The following is a 21,154-nucleotide window of genomic DNA, read 5'->3' on the forward strand; positions in this document are numbered from 1 at the left end:
CTTTTTGGGTTACCTTGCCTTGGTGGAAGACAGCCAGCATGTTAACAAAATTACTATTAATTATTTATCATTATTACTTCTTTAGCTTTCATTCTGAGATAAAACAGATATAATCCCATTTACTCCTCCCCATTAAAGCTTTCCCATACTTTTTCCACTAAGTATTGTGACATCCAGTTTCCTTTCTTTCATAACCTGAACAATCATTTTTTTTTTTTTTTTTTCGAATTTTTTACTTGATCCATGCTCATTCAGACTACATAGCTTCATAATTTTCTTTTAGTAATTTATACAGAAAAGGAAATTACTAGCTCCTTGTTCTCCAGAAATTTAGTCACCTAAGTACACAGTTTACTGGGAATTTTCCTTTTGCTTATACAGCGGTACCTCGGAATACGAACTTAATTCGCTCCAGGAGGCTGTTCGAGTGCCGATACCAAACAAATTTGTTCCCATAAGGAATAATGTAAATTAGATTAATCCGTTTCAGACCCCCCAAAAATACACTTATAAAAGCACTTACATAAGTCATCTTCTTTCAACACACCAGCTGTATCCCATTGAGGCGGGGTGGCCCAAAAGGAAAAACGAAAGTTTCTCCTTTTATATTTAGTAATATATACAGGAGAAGAGGTTACTAGCCCCTTGCTCCTGGCATTTTAATCTCCTCTTACAACACGCATGGCTTATGGAGGAAGAATTCTGCTCCACTTCCCCATAGAGATAAGAGGAAATAAACAAGAATAAGAACTAGAAAGAAAATAGAAGAAAACCCAGAGGGGTGTGTATATATATATATATATATATATATATACTTGTACATGTATGTGTAATGTGACCTAAGTGTAAGTAGAAGTAGCAAGACATACCTGTAATCTTGCATATTTATGAGACAGACAAAAGGCACCAGCAATCCTACCATCATGTAAAACAATTACAGGCTTTCGTGTTACACTCACTTGGCAGGACGATAGTACCTCCCTGGGTGGTTGCTGTCTACCAACCTACTACCTAGGACTTGCATAAGTACACTTACATAATTGTTCAAGTTTTGAGCTGTTCGTATCCTGAGGTACCACTGTACAGTGGACCCCCGGTTAACGATATTTTTTCACTCCAGAAGTATGTTCAGGTGCCAGTACTGACCGAATTTGTTCCCATAAGGAATATTGTGAAGTAGATTAGTCCATTTCAGACCCCCAAACATACACGTACAAACGCACTTACATAAATACACTTACATAATTGGTCGCATTCGGAGGTGATCGTTATGCGGGGGTCCACTGTACTTGTTTATATTTATTTATACCATAAATTGCTATTACTGAACTTGTCAATATTCTCTGCTTTATTTTACAGGAATCCTGTCTCACCTCTAGATCCTCAGTTAAATATTCCTTGCCTTGGTGAATATGGAGGCCCAGTTTTTCCATACACAGCCCTAGGAGGATTCCTTAATGGAAGTAGAGTCCTTGGACCCAACCCACCCTACAAGAATGCCACAGCTCTGGTTATTGTGTTTGTTGTCAACAACTACTATGATAAGGAGAAGATAGAGAAGGCAATGGCTTGGGAGGAAGCGTGAGTAACCTTTGTTCGTAATGTTTTTGATAAGAAAATTTGCAAAACATATTAGATTTAACTTGTGTGTACTCTTAATGAATTGGGCTAGTTAGGGTTTGAACTCCAACTTTTGGTCCACATCTTTTATCATTTAATATGCTGGCATTGATAGTTTAGTCTCTTGAGCTGATTCTCCCATCCTATCATGTCATTGTGAAATGAAGCCCTGCTAATATATGCATTCTGGCAAGGTTGTTGATCTGTTCTTTGTTTTTTGGACATTTGAGTTGCAAAATCGTGTTGACATTATTGTAAACACCTTGCTGAATAGCGAGTTTGTCATGGCAAGCCAGTGCTAAAACTAGCAGCCTTGTATGCTATCCACTGTACCATACTGGCCTAATAAGAATCATCCAACTAGGTGTATTTTTAAACATTAGGGAGGTTAATATGAACAGAGCTGTGACCTCAAATACAAGATTTTACAGACGAGCATTTATTTGTGGCTTTTTTTTTTTTTTGTATCCTTTTTTTTGTGTGTACTCACCTATTTGTGGTTGCAGGGGTCGAGTCTTAGCTCCTGGGGTGGGTGTGTGTGTGTGTATATATATATATATATCTATATATATATATATGAAGAGCAAAATATAAGTGTGGTGGAGGTACGTGAGGCATTACGTAGAATGAAAGGGGGTAAAGCAGCTGGAACTGATGGGATCATGACAGAAATGTTAAAAGCAGGGGGGGATATAGTGTTGGAGTGGTTGGTACTTTTGTTTAATAAATGTATGAAAGAGGGGAAGGTACCTAGGGATTGGCGGAGAGCATGTATAGTCCCTTTATATAAAGGGAAAGGGGACAAAAGAGATTGTAAAAATTATAGAGGAATAAGTTTACTGAGTATACCAGGAAAAGTATATGGTAGAGTTATAATTGAAAGAATTAGAGGTAAGACAGAATGTAGAATTGCGGATGAGCAAGGAGGCTTCAGAGTGGGTAGGGGATGTGTAGATCAAGTGTTTACATTGAAGCATATATGTGAACAGTATTTAGATAAAGGTAGGGAAGTTTTTATTGCATTTATGGATTTAGAAAAGGCATATGATGGAGTGGATAGAGGAGCAATGTGGCAGATGTTGCAAGTTTATGGAATAGGTGGTAAGTTACTAAATGCTGTAAAGAGCTTTTATGAGGATAGTGAGGCTCAAGTTAGAGTATGTAGGAAAGAGGGAAATTATTTCCCAGTAAAAGTAGGCCTTAGACAAGGATGTGTGATGTCACCGTGGTTGTTTAATATATTTATAGATGGGGTTGTAAGAGAAGTAAATGCGAGGGTCTTGGCAAGAGGCGTGGAGTTAAAAGATAAAGAATCACACATAAAGTGGGAGTTGTCACAGTTGCTCTTTGCTGATGACACTGTGCTCTTGGGAGATTCTGAAGAGAAGTTGCAGAGATTGGTGGATGAATTTGGTAGGGTGTGCAAAAGAAGAAAATTAAAAGTGAATACAGGAAAGAGTAAGGTTATGAGGATAAAAATATTAGGTGATGAAAGATTGGATATCAGATTGGAGGGAGAGAATGTGGAGGAGGTGAATGTATTCAGATATTTGGGAGTGGACGTGTCAGCGGATGGGTCTATGAAGGATGAGGTGAATCATAGAATTGATGAGGGGAAAAGGGTGAGTGGTGCACTTAGGAGTCTGTGGAGACAAAGAACTTTGTCCTTGGAGGCAAAGAGGGTAATGTATGAGAGTATAGTTTTACCAACACTCTTATATGGGTGTGAAGCATGGGTGATGAATGTTGCAGCGAGGAGAAGGCTGGAGGCAGTGGAGATGTCATGTCTGAGGGCAATGTGTGGTGTGAATATTATGCAGAGAATTTGTAGTTTGGAAGTTAGGAGGAGGTGCGGGATTACCAAAACTGTTGTCCACAGGGCTGAGGAAGGTTTGTTGAGGTGGTTCGGACATGTAGAGAGAATGGAGCGAAACAGAATGACTTCAAGAGTGTATCAGTCTGTAGTGGAAGGAAGGCGGGGTAGGGGTCGGCCTAGGAAAGGTTGGAGGGAGGGGGTAAAGGAGGTTTTGTGTGCAAGGGGCTTGGACTTCCAGCAGGCGTGCGTGAGCGTGTTTGATAGGAGTGAATGGAGACGAATGGTTTTTAATACTTGACGTGCTGTTGGAGTGTGAGCAAAGTAACATTTATGAAGGGGTTCAGGGAAACCGGCAGGCCGGACTTGAGTCCTGGAGATGGGAAGTACAGTGCCTGCACTCTGAAGGAGGGGTGTTAATGTTGCAGTTTAAAAACTGTAGTGTAAAGCACCCTTCTGGCAAGACAGTGATGGAGTGAATGATGGTGAAAGTTTTTCTTTTTCGGGCCACCCTGCCTTGGTGGGAATCGGCCAGTGTGATAATAATAATAATAATAATAAAGATCCAGACAGTCTTAAATGTCTTGTAAATTTGTTGGGCATTTTGTTTCTTCAAATAATTTGCATTGCTTCTTACTCAAATGTCTTACTTTTTGACAGTTTTCTCCAGTTTATGAAGAACTATTCTCATCCTATGATGGACATTGCTTTCTCTGCGGAACGAGCGATCCAGGATGAACTGGAGCGTGAGAGTGAGGGCGATGTAATCACCATCCTCATCTCATACTGCATCATGTTTGCCTACATTGCTTTAGGTAATATTGTTGCCTATAGACAACACTGCTTTTTTTAATTGCACTAAGGGGTGTTTACCTTTTTTTAGAAGAATAGAAATTAGTGTGTGTGAGGGTTTTACAAGCAATTCAGCTTTGGAGTGGCCTAGACTTGTATTATGCAGGTCACTGCATTGTTGTAAAATAAAAAAAAAATGTATTAAAAACGCTTCATTAAAATAGTGTCAGTGAACGTAGACTGAACATAAAACGGACATGTATTGGACGGGTGACTGAGATGAAAGCTCTGTGGCATAGCATCACTAGTAGAATCAATGTAGTGGTAGTAGTTGTGGGAGTATGATGGTGTTTTGGATAAGGTTCAGGCCATAATTTATGCTCATGTGGGCCCAGGAAGGTGTTTTCTTTTGTGTGGGGGCCTGTGTGATTAGTGGAATGTGCAGAAAAGGTTACATTATTTTTTTACCGGCTCCCTGGAAGCCAACAAGGAATGGCACTCTACAGGTGCCATTAATATTTTATTCTTCTACTCCTTAATGATCCATATGAGTTTAGCACTTGGTTTTGATGGTAATATTTGTTGCCTAAGTTTGAGTACCTGGTACAGGTATACTGGTGTGTTATATATAATATGTAGAGGGTATGTTGTGTGTTGTATAATTAAGGTTACTATTAATAGATATATATTTTTTATAAAGGTGAATTTAACCATCCTTTCTGATAAAAGTATTTTCCAGCTGTAGCACTTTAGGTGAAATTTACCTTTCTGGTCCTAGACAAAGCTTGTATGCACGAGCATACATTTGTAAAAATTGTGTTACCACTAAGTTTCTTCATTGCAAACATTTTTTTTTTCATATTTCCAGTACAGACTTGGTATGATTTATTGGAAAAATTGCAGTTTTATGAAAGTATACTGTTTCTGCCAGTAATGTTGGTGTAATGATAACAGTACCATAGGACCCCGCTTTACAGCACTTTGCTAATGCAGCAGTTTTCAGTTATACCCATTATTCATTCATTCAAGACTTCCTACAATAAATATTTTTGCCACTCACTGTAAGCTAAGGACAAAAATATTTTAAGTAGGAGGCAATGTGGCAGATATTGCAAATGTATGGAATAGGAGGTAGGTTATTGAAAGCAGTGAAGAGTTTTTACGAGGATAGTGAGGCTCAGGTTAGAGTGTGTAGGAGAGAATGAGATTATTTCCCAATGAAAGTAAGCCTTAGGGATATGTGATGTCACCATGGTTGTTCAGTGTATTTATAGATGGAGTTGTAAGAGAAGTGAATGCTCAGGTGTGAGAGGTGTGGGGTTAAAAGATAAAGAATCTAACACAGAGTGGGAATTGTCACAGTTGCTCTTTGCTGATGACTGCTTTTGGGAGAGTCTGAAGAGAAGTTGCAGAAGTTGGTGGATGAGTTTGGTTGGGTATGTAAAAGAAGAAAATTAAAAGTGACTATGGGAAAGAGCAAGGTGATGAGGATAACAAAAAATTAGGTAACTAAAGATTGGATATCAGATTGGAAGGAGAGAATATGGAGGAGGTGAATGTATTCAGATATATGGGAGTGGAGTGTCAGCAGATGGGTCTGTGAAAGACGAGGCAAATCATAGAATTGACTAGGGGAAAAAGGCAAGTGGTGCACTGAGGAGTCTGTGGAGACAAAGAACTTTATCCATGGAAGCAGAAGGAAATGTATGTGAGTATAGTTATACCAGTGCTCTTGTATGGGCATGAAGCATGGATGGTGAATGTTGCAACAAGAAGGCTGGAGGCAGTGGAGATGTCATGTCTAAGGGCAATGCGTGGTGTGAATATAATGCAGAGAATCCGTAGTTTGGAGATTAGGAGGAGGTGCGGGATTACTAAAACTATTATCCAGAGGGCTGAGAGAGTGTATGAATCTGTAGTGGAGGGAAGGCGTGGTAGGGGCCAACCTAGGAAAGGTTGGAGGGAGGGGAAAAAGGAGGTTTTGTGCGCACGGGGCTTGGACTTCCAGCAAGCATGGATGAGTTTGTTAGATATGTGCAAATAGAGCCAAGTGGTTTTTAGGACTTGATGTGCTGTTGGAGTGTGAGCAAGGTTACATTTATGAAGGGATTCAGAGAACAACAGGCCGGACTTGAGTCCTGGAGATGGGAAGTACAGTGCCTGCACTCTGAAGGAAGGGAGTTAATGTTGCAGTTTTGTGACTGTAGTGTGAGCGTGCCTCTGGCAAGACAGTGATGGAGTGAATGATGAAAGTTTTTTCTTTTTGGGCCACCCTGCCTTGGTGGGGAAACAGCCAATGTGTTAATAAAAAAAAGTAATGTGTGTGCTGTATATGCATTTTTTAGGCCTAGCTCTATTGTTGACTTACTAATGTTAGTCTAAATATGCTTTCAGGCTTTTATATGCATTTGAAGGTGAAAAAAGGCTATGTTTCACTTGACAGCAATTTTAGTTTTACAGCAGTAGCCTGTAACCTAACCTGCTGTATAAGTGGGGCCCGCCTGTATCATGATACAGTAGGGCCCCGCTTTTCGGCGTTTCACCTTATGGCGTTCCGCTAATACGGTGATCTCAAATTATGACCAAAACTTTCAATATGGCAAGCAGTCTTTCAAATAGGAGTGCACGCCACCCGGTTTGTGTACATTCTCCATGAGCACATCTCTAAATTATGTATTAATAATCACTCTTGGGCACATTAAATGTCTAATTTTACATCAATATAGATGTTTTTATTAATGTAATACTAATAATAATCACTCCTTGGCACATTAAATGCCTTACTTTATGTTAGTATAGACATTTTCAATAAGTCATCTATGTGTGAGTAAAGTGTGAGCAAAGTAACATTTATGAAGGGGTTCAGGGAAACCGGCAGGCCGGACTTGAGTCCTGGAGATGGGAAGTACAGTGCCTGCACTCTGAAGGAGGGGTGTTAATGTTGCAGTTTAAAAACTGTAGTGTAAAGCACCCTTCTGGCAAGACAGTGATGGAGTGAATGATGGTGAAAGTTTTTCTTTTTCGGGCCACCCTGCCTTGGTGGGAATCGGCCAGTGTGCTAATAAAAAAATAATAATCTATGATATTTTCTTCAAAATTATATAAGAAACATGTTACATAGCATATAAACATGCTATTTATATGACTCACGAAATCGTAATGACACGATTGCAAACAAACCATACCACGGGCGGGATTTGAACCCGCGGTCAGAGAGTCTCCAAACTCCAGACAGTCGCGTTAGCCACTGGACCAGCTAGCCACAATAAGATTCATCCAACTAGGTCTATTTCTACACCATAGGAAGGTTAGCATAGGCACCACTGTGACCACACACGCAAGTTTTTACAGACAAATCTCCAGCTAGCGTGGCCGTGACGAACTGTAGCTCAAGTCCCCTCACTGCCGTCAACACGACTCACGAAATCTGGAGTTTTGAGACTCTCTGACCGCGGGCTCAAATCCCGTCCGTGGTATGGTTTATGCTATTTATATGCTATGGAGGAGTGGTTGCCAGGCAGAGGGAAAACATTACGTAATATACTAATAATAATCACTACTGGGCACATTAAATGTCTTATTTTATGTTAATATAGACATTTTCATTAATCCTTCTATGATATTTTCTTCCAAATTGTATAAGAAACACGTTACATAGCATATTAACATTTTGTTTATATACTATGGAGGTGTGGTAGCTGGACGGAGGGAAAACATTACGTCACTCCCCTTATTACATAACGCTTTTGTTTACAGTTCTCGGCATAAATTATTCATTACTTTTCCCTTTGTTTATGATGGCATCTAAAGGTAGTTGTTATAAACGATTAAACTCGGTGAAAATGGTATTCTTTCTTTCAACACACTGGCCGTATCCCACCGAGGCGGGGTGGCCCAAAAGGAAAAACAAAAGTTTCTTTTTTTACATTTAGTAATATATACAGGAGAAGGGGTTACTAGCCCCTTGCTCCCGGCATTTTAGTTGCTTCTTACAACACGCATGGCTTACGGAGGAAGAATTCCGTTTCACTTCCCCATGGAGATAAGAGGAAATAAACAAGAACTAGAAAGAAAATAGAAAACCCAGAGGGGTGTGTGTATATATGCTTGTACATGTATGTGTAGTGTGACCTAAGTGTAAGTAGAAGTAGCAAGACATACCTGAAATCTTACATGTTTATGAGAGACAAAAGACACCAGCAATCCTACCATCATGTAAAACAATTACAGGCTTTGGTTTTACACTCGCATGGCAGGACGGTAGTACCTACCTGGGCGGTTGCTGTCTACCAACCTACTACCTAGTGAACATGGTATATCGATGTTAATAATATGGCTCTGGGCCACATTAAATATTGTGTAGCTATGTAGGTATGTACCTCAGGCAGACTACATACTTACGTTATTATTATAATCATGGGGGAGTGCTAAACCCGTGGGATTACACAGCGCATGTGGGGAAGAAGGTATTCAGACTCAATTCAGGGAACCGGAGCACACATCCAATTCCTTAGATCAAGAGCCCCTCACCAGCATCAAGGAACCTCCCTTGAAGGGACCTGCATTATTATTATAAAAGATAATTATACTTATGAGTGGATAGGGGAGCAATGTGGCAGATGTTGCAAGTATATGGAATAGGTAGTAAGTTATTAAATGCTGTAAAGAATTATAAGGATAGTGAGGCTCATGTTAGGACGTGTAGAAGAGAGGGAGACTACTTCCCGGGAAAGGTGGGTTTTAGACAGGGATGTGTAATGTCAACATGGTTGTTTAATATATTTATAGATGGGGTTGTAAAAGAAGTAAATGCTAGGGTGTTCAGGAGAGGGGTGGGATTAAATTATGGAGACTCAGATACAAAATAGGAGTTGACAGTTACTTTTTTGCTGATGATACTGTGCTTATGGGAGATTCTAAAGAAAAGTTGCAAAGGTTAGTGGACGAGTTTGGGAGTGTGTGTAAAGGTAGAAAGATGAAAGTGAACATAGGAAAGAGTAAGGTGATGAGGTTATCAAATGATTTAGATAAAGAAAAATTGGATATCAAATTGGAGAGAGGAGTATGGAAGCAGTGAATGTTTTCAGATATTTTGGAGTTGACGTGTCAGCAGATGGATGCATGAAGGATGAGGTTAACCATAGAATTGATGAAAAAAAGGTGAGTGGTGCATTGAGGTATATGTGGAGACAAAAAAACACTGATGACACTGTGCTCTTGGGAGATTCTGAAGAGAAGTTGCAGAGATTGGTGGATGAATTTGGTAGGTGTGCAAAAGAAGAAAACTAAAAGTGAATACAGGAAAGAGTAAGGTTATGAGGATAACAAAAAGATTAGGTGATAAAAGATTGGATATCAGATTGGAGGGAGAGAGTATGGAGGAGGTGAATGTATTCAGATATTTGGGAGTGGACGTGTCAGCGGATGGGTCTATGAAAGATGAGGTGAATCATAGAATTGATGAGGGGAAAAGGGTGAGTGGTGCACTTAGGAGTCTGTGGAGACAAAGAACTTTGTCCTTGGAGGCAAAGAGGGGAATGTATGAGAGTATAGTTTTACCACCGCTCTTATATGGGTGTGAAGCATGGGTGATGAATGTTGCAGCGAGGAGAAGGCTGGAGGCAGTGGAGATGTCATGTCTGAGGGCAATGTGTGGTGTGAATATAATGCAGAGAATTCGTAGTTTGGAAGTTAGGAGGAGGTGCGGGATTACCAAAACTGTTGTCCAGAGGGCTGAGGAAGGGTTGTTGAGGTGGTTCGGACATGTAGAGAGAATGGAGCGAAACAGAATGACTTCAAGAGTGTATCAGTCTGTAGTGGAAGGAAGGCTGGGTAGGGGTCGGCCTAGGAAAGGTTGGAGGGAGGGGGTAAATGAGGTTTTGTGTGCAAGGGGCTTGGACTTCCAGCAGGCATGCGGTAGCTTGTTTGGTAGGAGTGAATGGAGACAAATGGTTTTTAATACTTGACGTGCTGTTGGAGTGTGAGCAAAGTAACATTTATGAAGGGGTTCAGGGAAACCGGCAGGCCAGACTTGAGTCCTGGAGATGGGAAGTACAGTGCCTGCACTCTGAAGGAGGGGTGTTAATGTTGCAGTTTAAAAACTGTAGTGTAAAGCACCCTTCTGACAAGACAGTGATGGAGTGAATGATGGTGAAAGTTTTTCTTTTTTGGGCCACCCTGCCTTGGTGGGAATTGGCCAGTGTGATAAAAAATAAAAAAATAAAAAAACATTATGTATGGAGGCAAAGAAGGGAATGTATGAAAGTATAGCTGTACCAACACTCTTATATGGGTGTGAAGCTTGGGTTGTAAATGCTGCAGCAAGGAAGTGGTGGAGATGTCCTGTTTAAGGGCAACATGTGGTGTAAATACAGTGGACCCCCGGTTAACGATATTTTTTCATTCCAGAAGCATGTTCAGGTGCCAATACTGACCGAATTTGTTCCCATAAGGAATATTGTGACGTAGATTAGTCCATTTCAGACCCCCAAACACGTACAAACGCACTTACATAAATACACTTACATAATTGGTCGCATTGGGAGGTGATCGTTAAGCGGGGGTCCACTGTATTATGCAGAGAATTCGGAGTGTGGAAATTAGGAGAAGGTGTGGAGTTAATAAAAAGTATTAGTCAGAGGACCGAAGAGGGATTGTTGAGGTGGTTTGTTCATTTAGAGAGTGGATCAAAACAGAATGACATGGAAAGCTTATAAATCTGTAGGGAAGGAAGGCGGGGTAGGGGTTATCCTCGAAAATGTTGGAGGGAGGGGGTAAAGGAGGTTTTGTGGGTGAGGGGCTTGGACTTCCAGCAAGCGAGCGTGAGCGTGTTAGATAGGAGTGAATGGAGACGAATGGTATTTGGGACCTGACGAGCTATTGGAGTGCGAGCAGGGTAATATTTAGTGAAGGGATTCGGGGAAACCGGTTATTTTTATATAGCCGGACTTGGGTCCTGGAAATGGGAAGTACAATGCCTGCACTTTTAAAGGAGGGGGTTGGGATATTGGCAGTTTGGAGGGATATGTTTTGTATCTTTATACATATATGCTTCTAAGCTGTTGTAATTTGAGCACCTCTGCAAAAACAGTGATTATGTGTGAGTGAGGTGAAAGTATTAAATGATAATGAAAGTATTTTCTTTTGGGGGGATTTTCTTTCTTTTTGGATCACCCCTGCCTCAGTGGGAGACGACCGACTTGTTAAAAAAAAAAAAAACTAATGAATGTACTGTATGTGTTTTATCGCTCTGGGGAGCTTTAACTAAATGTAGTATATTAAGTGCGAGTTGGGTGGGCTGACGTGGTTGGCCACCATACCTCCCAAACCTGACTTCCTACAAATTAAACTCGCCTCTCACCCTGCATTAAGACTACAAATATTTTAAGGTAAGTAATGGGTGTACTGTGTGTGTATTTTACTTTTTATTGTTGTTAATGCCTAGTTCTATTGCTAATGTAATATATGTTAGTTTCAACATTTTACCTGGCATTTATAAGTGGAAAAAAATGGCATTCTGCTTTCCAGTGATGTCTGCTTTCTGGCAGTAGCCTGGAATTTAACCTGCCGTATAAGTGGGGCCCTACTGTATGTAATTTTTTTTAACATGCCGGCCATGTCCCACCAAGGCAGGGTGACCCCATAAAAAAACTCGCAATAATTCACAATTTCACTGTCTTGCCAGAGGCATTTACGTAGATGTCCTTCCAAACAGCAAATATCCCAAACCTCACTTTAGAGCGCAGGCACTGTGCTTCCCACCTCTAGGACTCAAGTCTGGCTAACCAGTTTCCTTGAATCCCTTCACAAAATATTACCCTGCTATTTGGTGTACAAGAAAGCATAAGGCCTAACAAGACGTCACTATGGATCCTGCCAGAGGAGGAGGAGGAGGAGGGGGGGGGGGGAGCAGAAGCTCTGTCTGAACCACTAGCCAAGATCTTCAACAATTCATTGTATATGAGACAGTTACCAGAGATTTAGAAGACAGCGAATGTTGTCCCCACATTTAAGAAGGTTAACAGATAAGTAGTATTGAACTATAGAACTGTTTCTCTGATTTGCATATCATACAATATAATGGAGAAGATTATCAGGAAAAAGGTAGAATAATTGGAGAAGTGGTGACATGACCAATAACCAGCATGAGTTCAGAGATGAAAATCTTGTCTTACCAACCTGTTTTGTTATAAAGTTATAGATGTGCGACAGGAGAGAGATGGGTATATTGCACTTTCTTAAACTCCAAGAGGCTAGAGCAGAAGCTGAAGATAATGGAATGTTGTGCAGAGCAAAGAGTACATTAGGGAGAAGAAACAGTAAAGATACTGTCAGGGAAGCGATATCAGAATGGGGAAGAGTAATTAGCTTTACTCCTCAAGGATTGGTGTTAGGAGCAGCAGTTTCTGTTTTATTTGAATGACATTCTAGATGGGATTGAATCAGATGCTCTCCTGTTTACTGTTGATGTACAGCTAATGAGGAGAATAAAAACAGATGAGAACATTAGAGACTATAAATAGATCTGGACAAATTGCAAGATTGGTCAAATAAGTTGTTGCTTGAATTCACCCCAGGAAATGCCAGACACTGAAGATTGGGGAAGGGACAAGAATACCAGACATGGAATTATAGATTCTAGGGACAGAGGCTGCAGACCTCACTCAAAGAGAAAGACTTGGGCTGAGCATAATGCCTGGTGTATTGCCAGAGGTTCACATCAGCTGAATAACCTCTATAGCCAGTGGTTGACTGAAAGATCTTAGAGTAGCCTTCAGGAATCTTGACAGCCATTCTGGACCCTTTATGCAGTAAGCGTCAGGCCCATTTTCGAATATGCAGCACTAATATGAAAGTCACACATGAAAAAAAAGTGTTCAGTAACTGAAGAAAGTGGAGAAGTATGCAGCAATCCTTGTTCCAGGGCTCAGGGGTATGAACTACTAGGACAGGCTAATGGAAATTATAATAATAATATTGAAGACCAAAAGAACCAGGGTGGATAGGGGCAGGCTGTTTGAAAGGCAAGAAACGAATATTTGGGGACACAGCTGGAAGTTAAACAGGGATGTCAGGAAATATTTCTTCAGTCTTAGAGTAAGGTCCACAAGACAAGAAATGAGTGAATTTATTAAGCAGCAAGTAATGCTGGTGTTCTAAGTTCAGACCTTTGCTGTGTTGATTGAATTAAGATACCTGTAGCTATTGATACCAATACACAAATTCTATGTTTGAGAATTGAATAGATAAGTGTATAGTATATGTTCAGAAGTATAGTGAGTACATAGTACCCTTAGTAATAGTACATAGTAATGATCTTTGAAAGTGCATATATCTATTATTGAACAAAAATATGCACAGAATGAGTATTGAATTTCAATTACTATGGGAGTAGGAATAGGACTTTACCTTCATGTAGGTTTAGTATTTTTTAATATAATAATGAGAGCCTGATAGATCACTAGTGTTTTGTATCATGAATAGCACTGTTCTTTGAATATGAATGTACTGACGAAGTGACTCCAATATTGTGTCTAGACAATGTTGATAACATAGCTCACACCATTTGTAAATGGATTCTTATATATTAGTTGTGAGTTATTAAGTGTATAGACATGCTATAAAAAATTATAATGAGCATAAGGGTGTTGAATTGGCTTAGCCTTATTATGCAAATTCAGTGTTCATTGATTTAGGCATTTAATAAAATTAGCAATTAGATTGGTGACCAGAAATATTTGCTTTATGCTTAGGTTATATTTTATTTTAAAGAAGTTAATGCTCAAAATCTACCTGAAACATCTCCTTTGCTGTGTAATTCCACATTTTGTAATGTTTCAAACATTTCCTAAAGAATATTAATTTGTCTGCTTCTGCTATGAATGAAGTGATCATTTCCATAAATTGTATTATGCATGATTTGCATCCTTGTTTGTAGCCTTATTCGTCATACATTTTAACCAGCTTTAGCAAACTTTTGGTAGTTTTGTTGACATCAGATATTAAATGCCCAAGTGAAGCAATCAGAGTGATTTTCAGTTTTCAGTAATTATTTAGCTTGAAGTCACCTTTTATGGTGGTTACACAAATAACCCACACATAAAAGAGAAGCTTACGACGACGTTTCGGTCTGACTTGGACCATTTACAAAGTCCAAGTCGGACCGAAACGTCGTCGTAAGCTTCTCTCTTTTATGTGCAGGTTATTTGTGTATCGTTCAAGTCACGGTATTGTGCCTTTTTTTTTTTTTTTTTTTTTTTTTTTTTTTTTTTTTTTTTTTTTTTTTTTTTTTTTTTTAACTTTTATAACCATGCCTTTGTAATGCCTCCTGTCAGCACTTGGGGAGTTTACTCGCTGCAGCCGATTACTAGTGGACTCGAAGATCACTCTTGGCCTCGGTGGTGTTCTTATTGTACTCGTGTCTGTCTCATCATCTGTTGGCATTTACGGCTACATTGGAATTCCTGCTACGCTTATCATCATTGAAGTAAGTTAATGCATGTTTGCTAACTGCCTAATGATGTAAGATTTAAAATTTTAAGTAATCCCATTAATTTTTATTTAATTACACAAATAACCCACACACAGGAGACTTGAAACTTAAGAAGTTTTGGTCTGACTTTGACCATTAACTAGTCATCTGAAATGCTCTCATCAGTTTCTTCTTTGTGAAAGTTATTTGTGTATTGTTTCCATCACTGTATTGTGCCTTTTTACTCTTTTATTTCATTATTTTTGTTATTAGTGATGTTTGAAGTCTGTATTTCAGAAAGTTATTTACTACTTGTGAATACTTATTGCCAGCTAGACATGGTTTTGTTGTAAATGGTAATTAAATTTTGTTTAATATTAAATATATTGCCTCTGGCAAGACAGTGATGGAGTAAATGATTATGAACATTCTTTCTCAGGTCACACTGCCTCATTGGGAATTGCCACTGTGTTAAAAAAAGAAAAATTTCTTGCATTTTCAGGTAATCCCCTTCTTAGTTTTGGCTGTTGGAGTAGACAACATGTTCATCTTGGTTCAGACATACCAGCGAGAGTCTCGTCGTCCCACAGAATCCCGATCAGAACATATTGGTCGCATTGTTGGACAAGTGGCACCAACCATTCTGCTTGCATCTTGCTCAGAGGCTGCTTGCTTCTTCTTAGGTACTTGCCAGTTTTCTAATAGCACATTGTTGAAAACTTTGGCCTATGTGAAGGTCCTGAAATTATTAAGTTTTGTTATATATTTTCAGGAATTTATCTTAGTGAGCTTATGCTATTTCAATCTTTACTGAATTTTCCAAGTTAGTCCTGTTGCATTGTAATTATAATGTATTTAATCTTGCCAAGAGTTTCATTATTATAAACATTTACTGTTTAACTCTTAAACTGTGAGCATTTTAGGTGTTAAACACTCCCAGGAGGTGACAGATAATTATAATATAGTATACACATTAATGATCTTTATTTTGAATATTTATAGGAGCACTGTCAGGCATGCCAGCTGTACATGCCTTTGCCCTTTATGCTGGAATGGCTCTGACTATTGACTTCATCCTCCAAGTGACCTGTTTTGTTTCTCTTGTGGCTCTGGATGCTAAGAGACAGGAGGTGAGTGTAACTATAGAAAGAATTGTAGTGGCATAGTATTTACCAAGACTTTGAAATTTAATTTAAAATACACTATAGCAAAATTAATTTCAAATTATGTAGTAGTTTGAGTAAATGAATACAGTAATTACTAATAGGAGAAAATAAGCTCCAGAAGTTATGAAATATCATATGGCTAATAGAAAAGTAAAGCCCATCCTTACTGAGTCAGCAACTGATGAATGATTGATATACAGTAGACATAGTAGACATCATAAATATGTACGTGCATAAGTAAACTTTGATCAGACTATTTGCCTGACAGTTGAGAAGTGCCTGGGCAACTTTGTAAGGAAGACAGTGCCCTTTGCCATACTGCCAAAGACGTAAAGAATTAAACCACAGAACGTGAGGTTTGAACCCATGGCAAGTGACTCCTAAAACTCCAGGCCAGTACATAAACCACTCAATCAGCTAACTTCCCTATGGTGTATAGTAATATACCCAGTTGGGTGAATCTTGTTAGAGCCAGCCTGCCGAGAGGCTTTTGCACTGGCCTGGAGTCTTGGGAATCGCTTGCCATGGGTTCAAACACCACCCATTCCATGGTTTGTTTGCAGTCGTGTCATTATGATATCGTGAGATATAAAGAATTGGCTAAATGATTGTGATTTACCATGCTTTAATGACTGGACTGAAATCTCAAGGGACTTAAATCTGATAGAGAACATTTGGAACCTTATTAAATATAAGCTTTATGGCATGGACTCTTCTATCCTCTTCAAGTTGGCCTTAGACTTGACTCAAAGGTTAGACCCATAAGGGGTGGGGTGGGGGGGGGGAGTTGAGACAGGCGAAGAATATCTCTGGAGAGGAATGTCTTCAATTGTAGAAAAAGAGTTGGGGGCTCTACCCAGCAGCAGAGCATTATATGACAGATGTAGAAGAGCAGAGTAACAGGCTGAGCTTGCTGGCAAAATTATGCTTGCAAGGCAGGATCGCAAGAAAAGCAGCTTATGTACAAGGTGGTAGTTGTGAGGATTTACAGCAGGTTTTCAGTAGAGAAGCCACTTTTTATTTTCTTGAAGCTTGATTTTAAAAGGGGGTCTAGTTTAGCTCTGTTTACAATTCTTCAGTGGATTCAAGCACGTAGTTCCTCAGTTGTACATAGTTGTTTTGGGATGCAGGTAAATTTAACTGTTCCTTTTTGAAGTTGAGTGTGTAGTTCTTTGCCATGCACAGCATTGCTGTTTGGCTCAGTTAAGTTAGCCTTATCAGTGCCAAGGAGACTGTGCATCAAGAGGAAAGGTAATCTTACAAAATACATAAAAGTTTAGGTGAAGAACCCATAAATATTTCAATATTTTATTTCTTAAACAGTAGGTTATGGTGAGAGGTCTCATTTTCTGTGTGATCTGTTTATTCGCATGCATATTTATGATGCTTACTCTACTTAAGGGGTGCAACTGGAACATTTTGTAAAATTCCTTGAAAGTTATTATAGCATTTTACCTGTGAACCATTGTTGGACACATGGCTCAACTAATTTTTTTTAAATCAGGAATGATAGGTATGAAATTAATGTTTTCTTTTTAGAGCAAGAACATTCATATACTGCTGTATATATTTTTGTTTCCCATTACATATTAGACATATGGTAGATACCCATGTAGATATATACTGGGGATTAAGCTGTGCAAGTTTCAGGCTTCTTTCCAGGGTGCATAAAAGTTATGAAGACAGTACAGCATTTTAAAGGAAATTGTTATTGTGGGAACAAATTAATATTAATGAAGGGATTTTGGGAATTTTTTAGCTAGATTTTAGAGGTGGGAAGTACAGTGCTTGCACTCTGAAGGATGAGTAAGGTGTTTGCTAATACCATCAAGAAAATTTTATGAGACACAAAAGACCTGCTCTGTCAGAATGTTGGCAAACTCTTTGTAGGTAGTTTTAGGAATAACTTTTCATTACTTTAGTATGCAGAAAAAATTAAATACTATAAACAAAGTAAATTTTTGACAGGAAAACAGATATGATATTCTGTGTTGCATAAAAGGCTCTGACAAGGAGTCAGACTCACGAGAAAAACTTCTACACAAGTTGTTCAAGCATGTGTACGCCCCAGCTCTTCTCTCTCGTGTGGCTCGACCAATTGTGATGATTGTGTTTGCTGGTTGGCTATGTTCTAGTATTGCTGTTTTACCCAAGATTATGATTGGTCTTGATCAAGAGCTTTCCATGCCAGATGACTCATACCTTCAGAAGTATTTTGAGGTGACATGCTTTGCTTTCTCGTTTTTTTTAACTGTGTATTGAAAGAACATGTTTACTATACAGTGGACCCCCAGTTAACGATATTTTTTCACTTCAGAAGTATGTTCAGGTGCCAGTACTGACCGAATTTGTTCCCATAAGGAATATTGTGAAGTAGATTAGTCCATTTCAGACCCCCAAACATACACGTACAAACGCACTTACATAATTGGTCGCATTCGGAGGTGATCGTTATGCGGGGGTCCACTGTATATCCTCCCTTTCCAAGACTCCTACACATTCTCTGCCTCCACCTGCTCTTTCTCTTCTGCCTCCATCCCACCCTTCCTCTTCTACCTCCATTAATCCATGAAAACTGATCATTCTTTATACCACTACGATATGAGATATCTTTGTATTCTTATTTACATGCATTTTTTATTAATATGCTGTTTTCAATTTTATTATACAACATACATTACACTAAAGCCACCATGTACATAGTATAGATTAATGCATTTTTTATTTGTGATTACATTGATATCAGTAAACTTGTGGAAAGAGAGCTAGAGACCTGAGTGATGATTACATTGGTGGGAAGTAGCCATTGTTAAAAAAAAATGAGATTCCAGTTGTAATACAAGAGCTGCATAATAAAAAATTTTCTAGAGTAAACTCATTGTATCTAATGCTGTACTGGCACTTAAAGCTTGCTCTTCTTGATGTACTTCCTTGTAATATGACCAATTCATTTTTAAGCTGCACAGTAATGATATTAAATTAGAATTTTGTGACTATAAAATGTTTGAGATATGCATATATTTAAAAAACTTGGTAAAAAAAAGTTTATTAGTGAAATGAAAAAATCAGTCTTCTCTTGCAGTACTGTAATATCTATTATATTACTTGTGTAATTTTACTTAAGTCATAAAAGAGCAGAATGCAAGGTTGTTGTGTTGTCTTAATATATTCATCTTGGAATGAATCCTCATTTTCTCCATGATAATTAAAAAAAAAAAAAAAGGAACAATCAGTAGGAGGAATATTTAGTCGGAAGGATTTTGGGTATCATTTGGAATGATTTAAGCTGTTCACTCTGTATTGAGAAGGCAGGGAAGAGTTAGCAAAGAGCGAGTGTAAGTTTAAGTAACAAGTTTTAGAAAAGAGACCTAGTAACAAAGGCAGCAGTGAAGGAAGTGGGTGGAAAAGAGGGATATCACCAGAGTATGTTCAGTTATGCTTACGTTGAATTGCATAAAAGAGATTGCACTTGCACTTGAGTGGGTTAGTAGGAAGTGATTCATTGGTCATATTGTAGTTGTAAAATAAATTTCAGTATCTGGGTAAGTACCTAAGTGTGGGACCACCACTGTACTTTGTCCTCAAGGGTGGCATCAACTTCAGCAACTTCTCTGAGCAAAATAAGATATGTGGCACAGTCGACTGTAATTCAGACAGCTTGTCAACCCAAGTATATATATCTTCACTTGTCTCCAATAGGTATGATGATTAACTGTTTATGATTATAACTGATATTGAATATGTTATTGGTCAAAACTTTTTTAAAGCTATTTCACTTCCTGTGCATATTATGAATTTTTATTATTGTTATTATCATCTCACTGGCCGATTCCCACCAAGGCAGGGTGGCCCGAAAAAGAAAAACTTTCACCATCATTCACTCCATCACTGTCTTGCCAGAAGGGTGCTTTACACTACAGTTTTTAAACTGCAACATTAACACCCCTCCTTCAGAGTGCAGGCACTGTACTTCCCATCTCCTGGACTCAAGTCCGGCCTGCCGGTTTCCCTGAACCCATTCATAAATGTTACTTTGCTCACACTCCAACAGCACGTCAAGTATTAAAAACCATTTGTCTCCATTCACTCCTATCAAACACGTTCATGCATGCCTGCTGTAAGTCCAAGCCCCTCGCACACAAAACCTCCTTTACCCCCTCCCTCCAACCTTTCCTAGGCCGACCCCTACCCCGCCTTCCTTCCACTACAGACTGATACACTCTTGAAGTCACTCTGTTTCGCTCCATTCTCTCTACATGTCCGAACCACCTCAACAACCCTTCCTCAGCCCTCTGGACAACAGTTTTGGTAATCCCGCACCTCCTCCTACCTTCCAAAGTACGAATTCTCTGCATTATATTCACACCACACATTGCCCTCAGACATGGCATCTCCACTGCCTCCAGCCTTCTCCTCGCTGCAACATTCATCACCCATGCTTCACACCTATACATGTATAAGAGCGTTGGTAAAACTATACTCTCATACATTTCCCTCTTTGCCTCCAAGGACAAAGTTCTTTGTCTCCACAGACTCCTAAGTGCACCACTCACCCTTTTCCCCTCATCAATTCTATGATTCATCTCATCTTTCATAGACCTATCCGCTGACACATCCACTCCCAAATATCTGAACACATTCATTATGAATATACATTTTTAAACTGTGTCTGTATCTGGAATGTTTTTCTTATAGTTAAATAATAATTTTTTTAGTGTTGCTTCTTGGTCCTATACCATTGAAATTGGATTTAGGCATTGGTTTGGCTTGATTTATTGTTTAGGAAATGATAATTGCCAGATAACATGACTCTTACTTAATACAGCCTCTCCTCTCTTAACAACGGAGTTTCGTTCCTAAGACCACGCCGTTAAACGAATTCGTTGCTAAGTGAGGAGCATACTATAATGGTAGTGAGTTTGTGTCAGCCATCTTTGATATTGTTTTAATGTCACCTTTGCACTATTTATAACATTTCTGGTATATTTTTAAATGTTTATACAGTAGTGGACTGTTTATTGAAATAAACAGAATAAAGGAAATTAGCTCTAATAAATATTTAGGCACGAATACTGGTCAGAGAGTCTGTCGTAAGTCTGAGGCCTCGATAAATGAGTACATTGCTAAGTGAGGAGAGGCTGTAGTGTATGGAAAAACATATAGACCACAGTCATGCTGACTAAAATGCTCCACATTGGTGCTGCATATTCAGAGACGGACTTGACATATTTTGCATAAAGCACCCTGTATGTGTTTGCAGGGGTCAAGTCCTAAGTCCTGGCCCAGGCTTTT

General features: G+C 39.1%; 1 protein-coding gene across 4 annotated transcripts in view; it reads left to right on the forward strand.

The window, feature by feature from the left end:
- Window positions 1-21,154, forward strand: part of Npc1a (Niemann-Pick type C-1a) — a 133,376-nt gene that overhangs the window by 72,873 nt on the left and 39,349 nt on the right. For all 4 annotated transcript variants that reach the window (XM_053782007.2, XM_053782005.2, XM_053782006.2 and 1 more), the window contains exons 10-16: window positions 1,360-1,581; window positions 4,094-4,248; window positions 14,560-14,711; window positions 15,199-15,379; window positions 15,699-15,826; window positions 17,831-18,082; window positions 19,398-19,561. In XM_053782007.2, coding sequence (XP_053637982.2) covers window positions 1,360-1,581; window positions 4,094-4,248; window positions 14,560-14,711; window positions 15,199-15,379; window positions 15,699-15,826; window positions 17,831-18,082; window positions 19,398-19,561 — 1,254 coding nt within the window. The remainder of the gene's footprint in view (window positions 1-1,359; window positions 1,582-4,093; window positions 4,249-14,559; window positions 14,712-15,198; window positions 15,380-15,698; window positions 15,827-17,830; window positions 18,083-19,397; window positions 19,562-21,154) is intronic.

The sequence above is a fragment of the Cherax quadricarinatus genome, chromosome 30, assembly GCF_038502225.1.
Source record: "Cherax quadricarinatus isolate ZL_2023a chromosome 30, ASM3850222v1, whole genome shotgun sequence".
Taxonomy (NCBI): Eukaryota; Metazoa; Arthropoda; class Malacostraca; order Decapoda; family Parastacidae; genus Cherax; species Cherax quadricarinatus.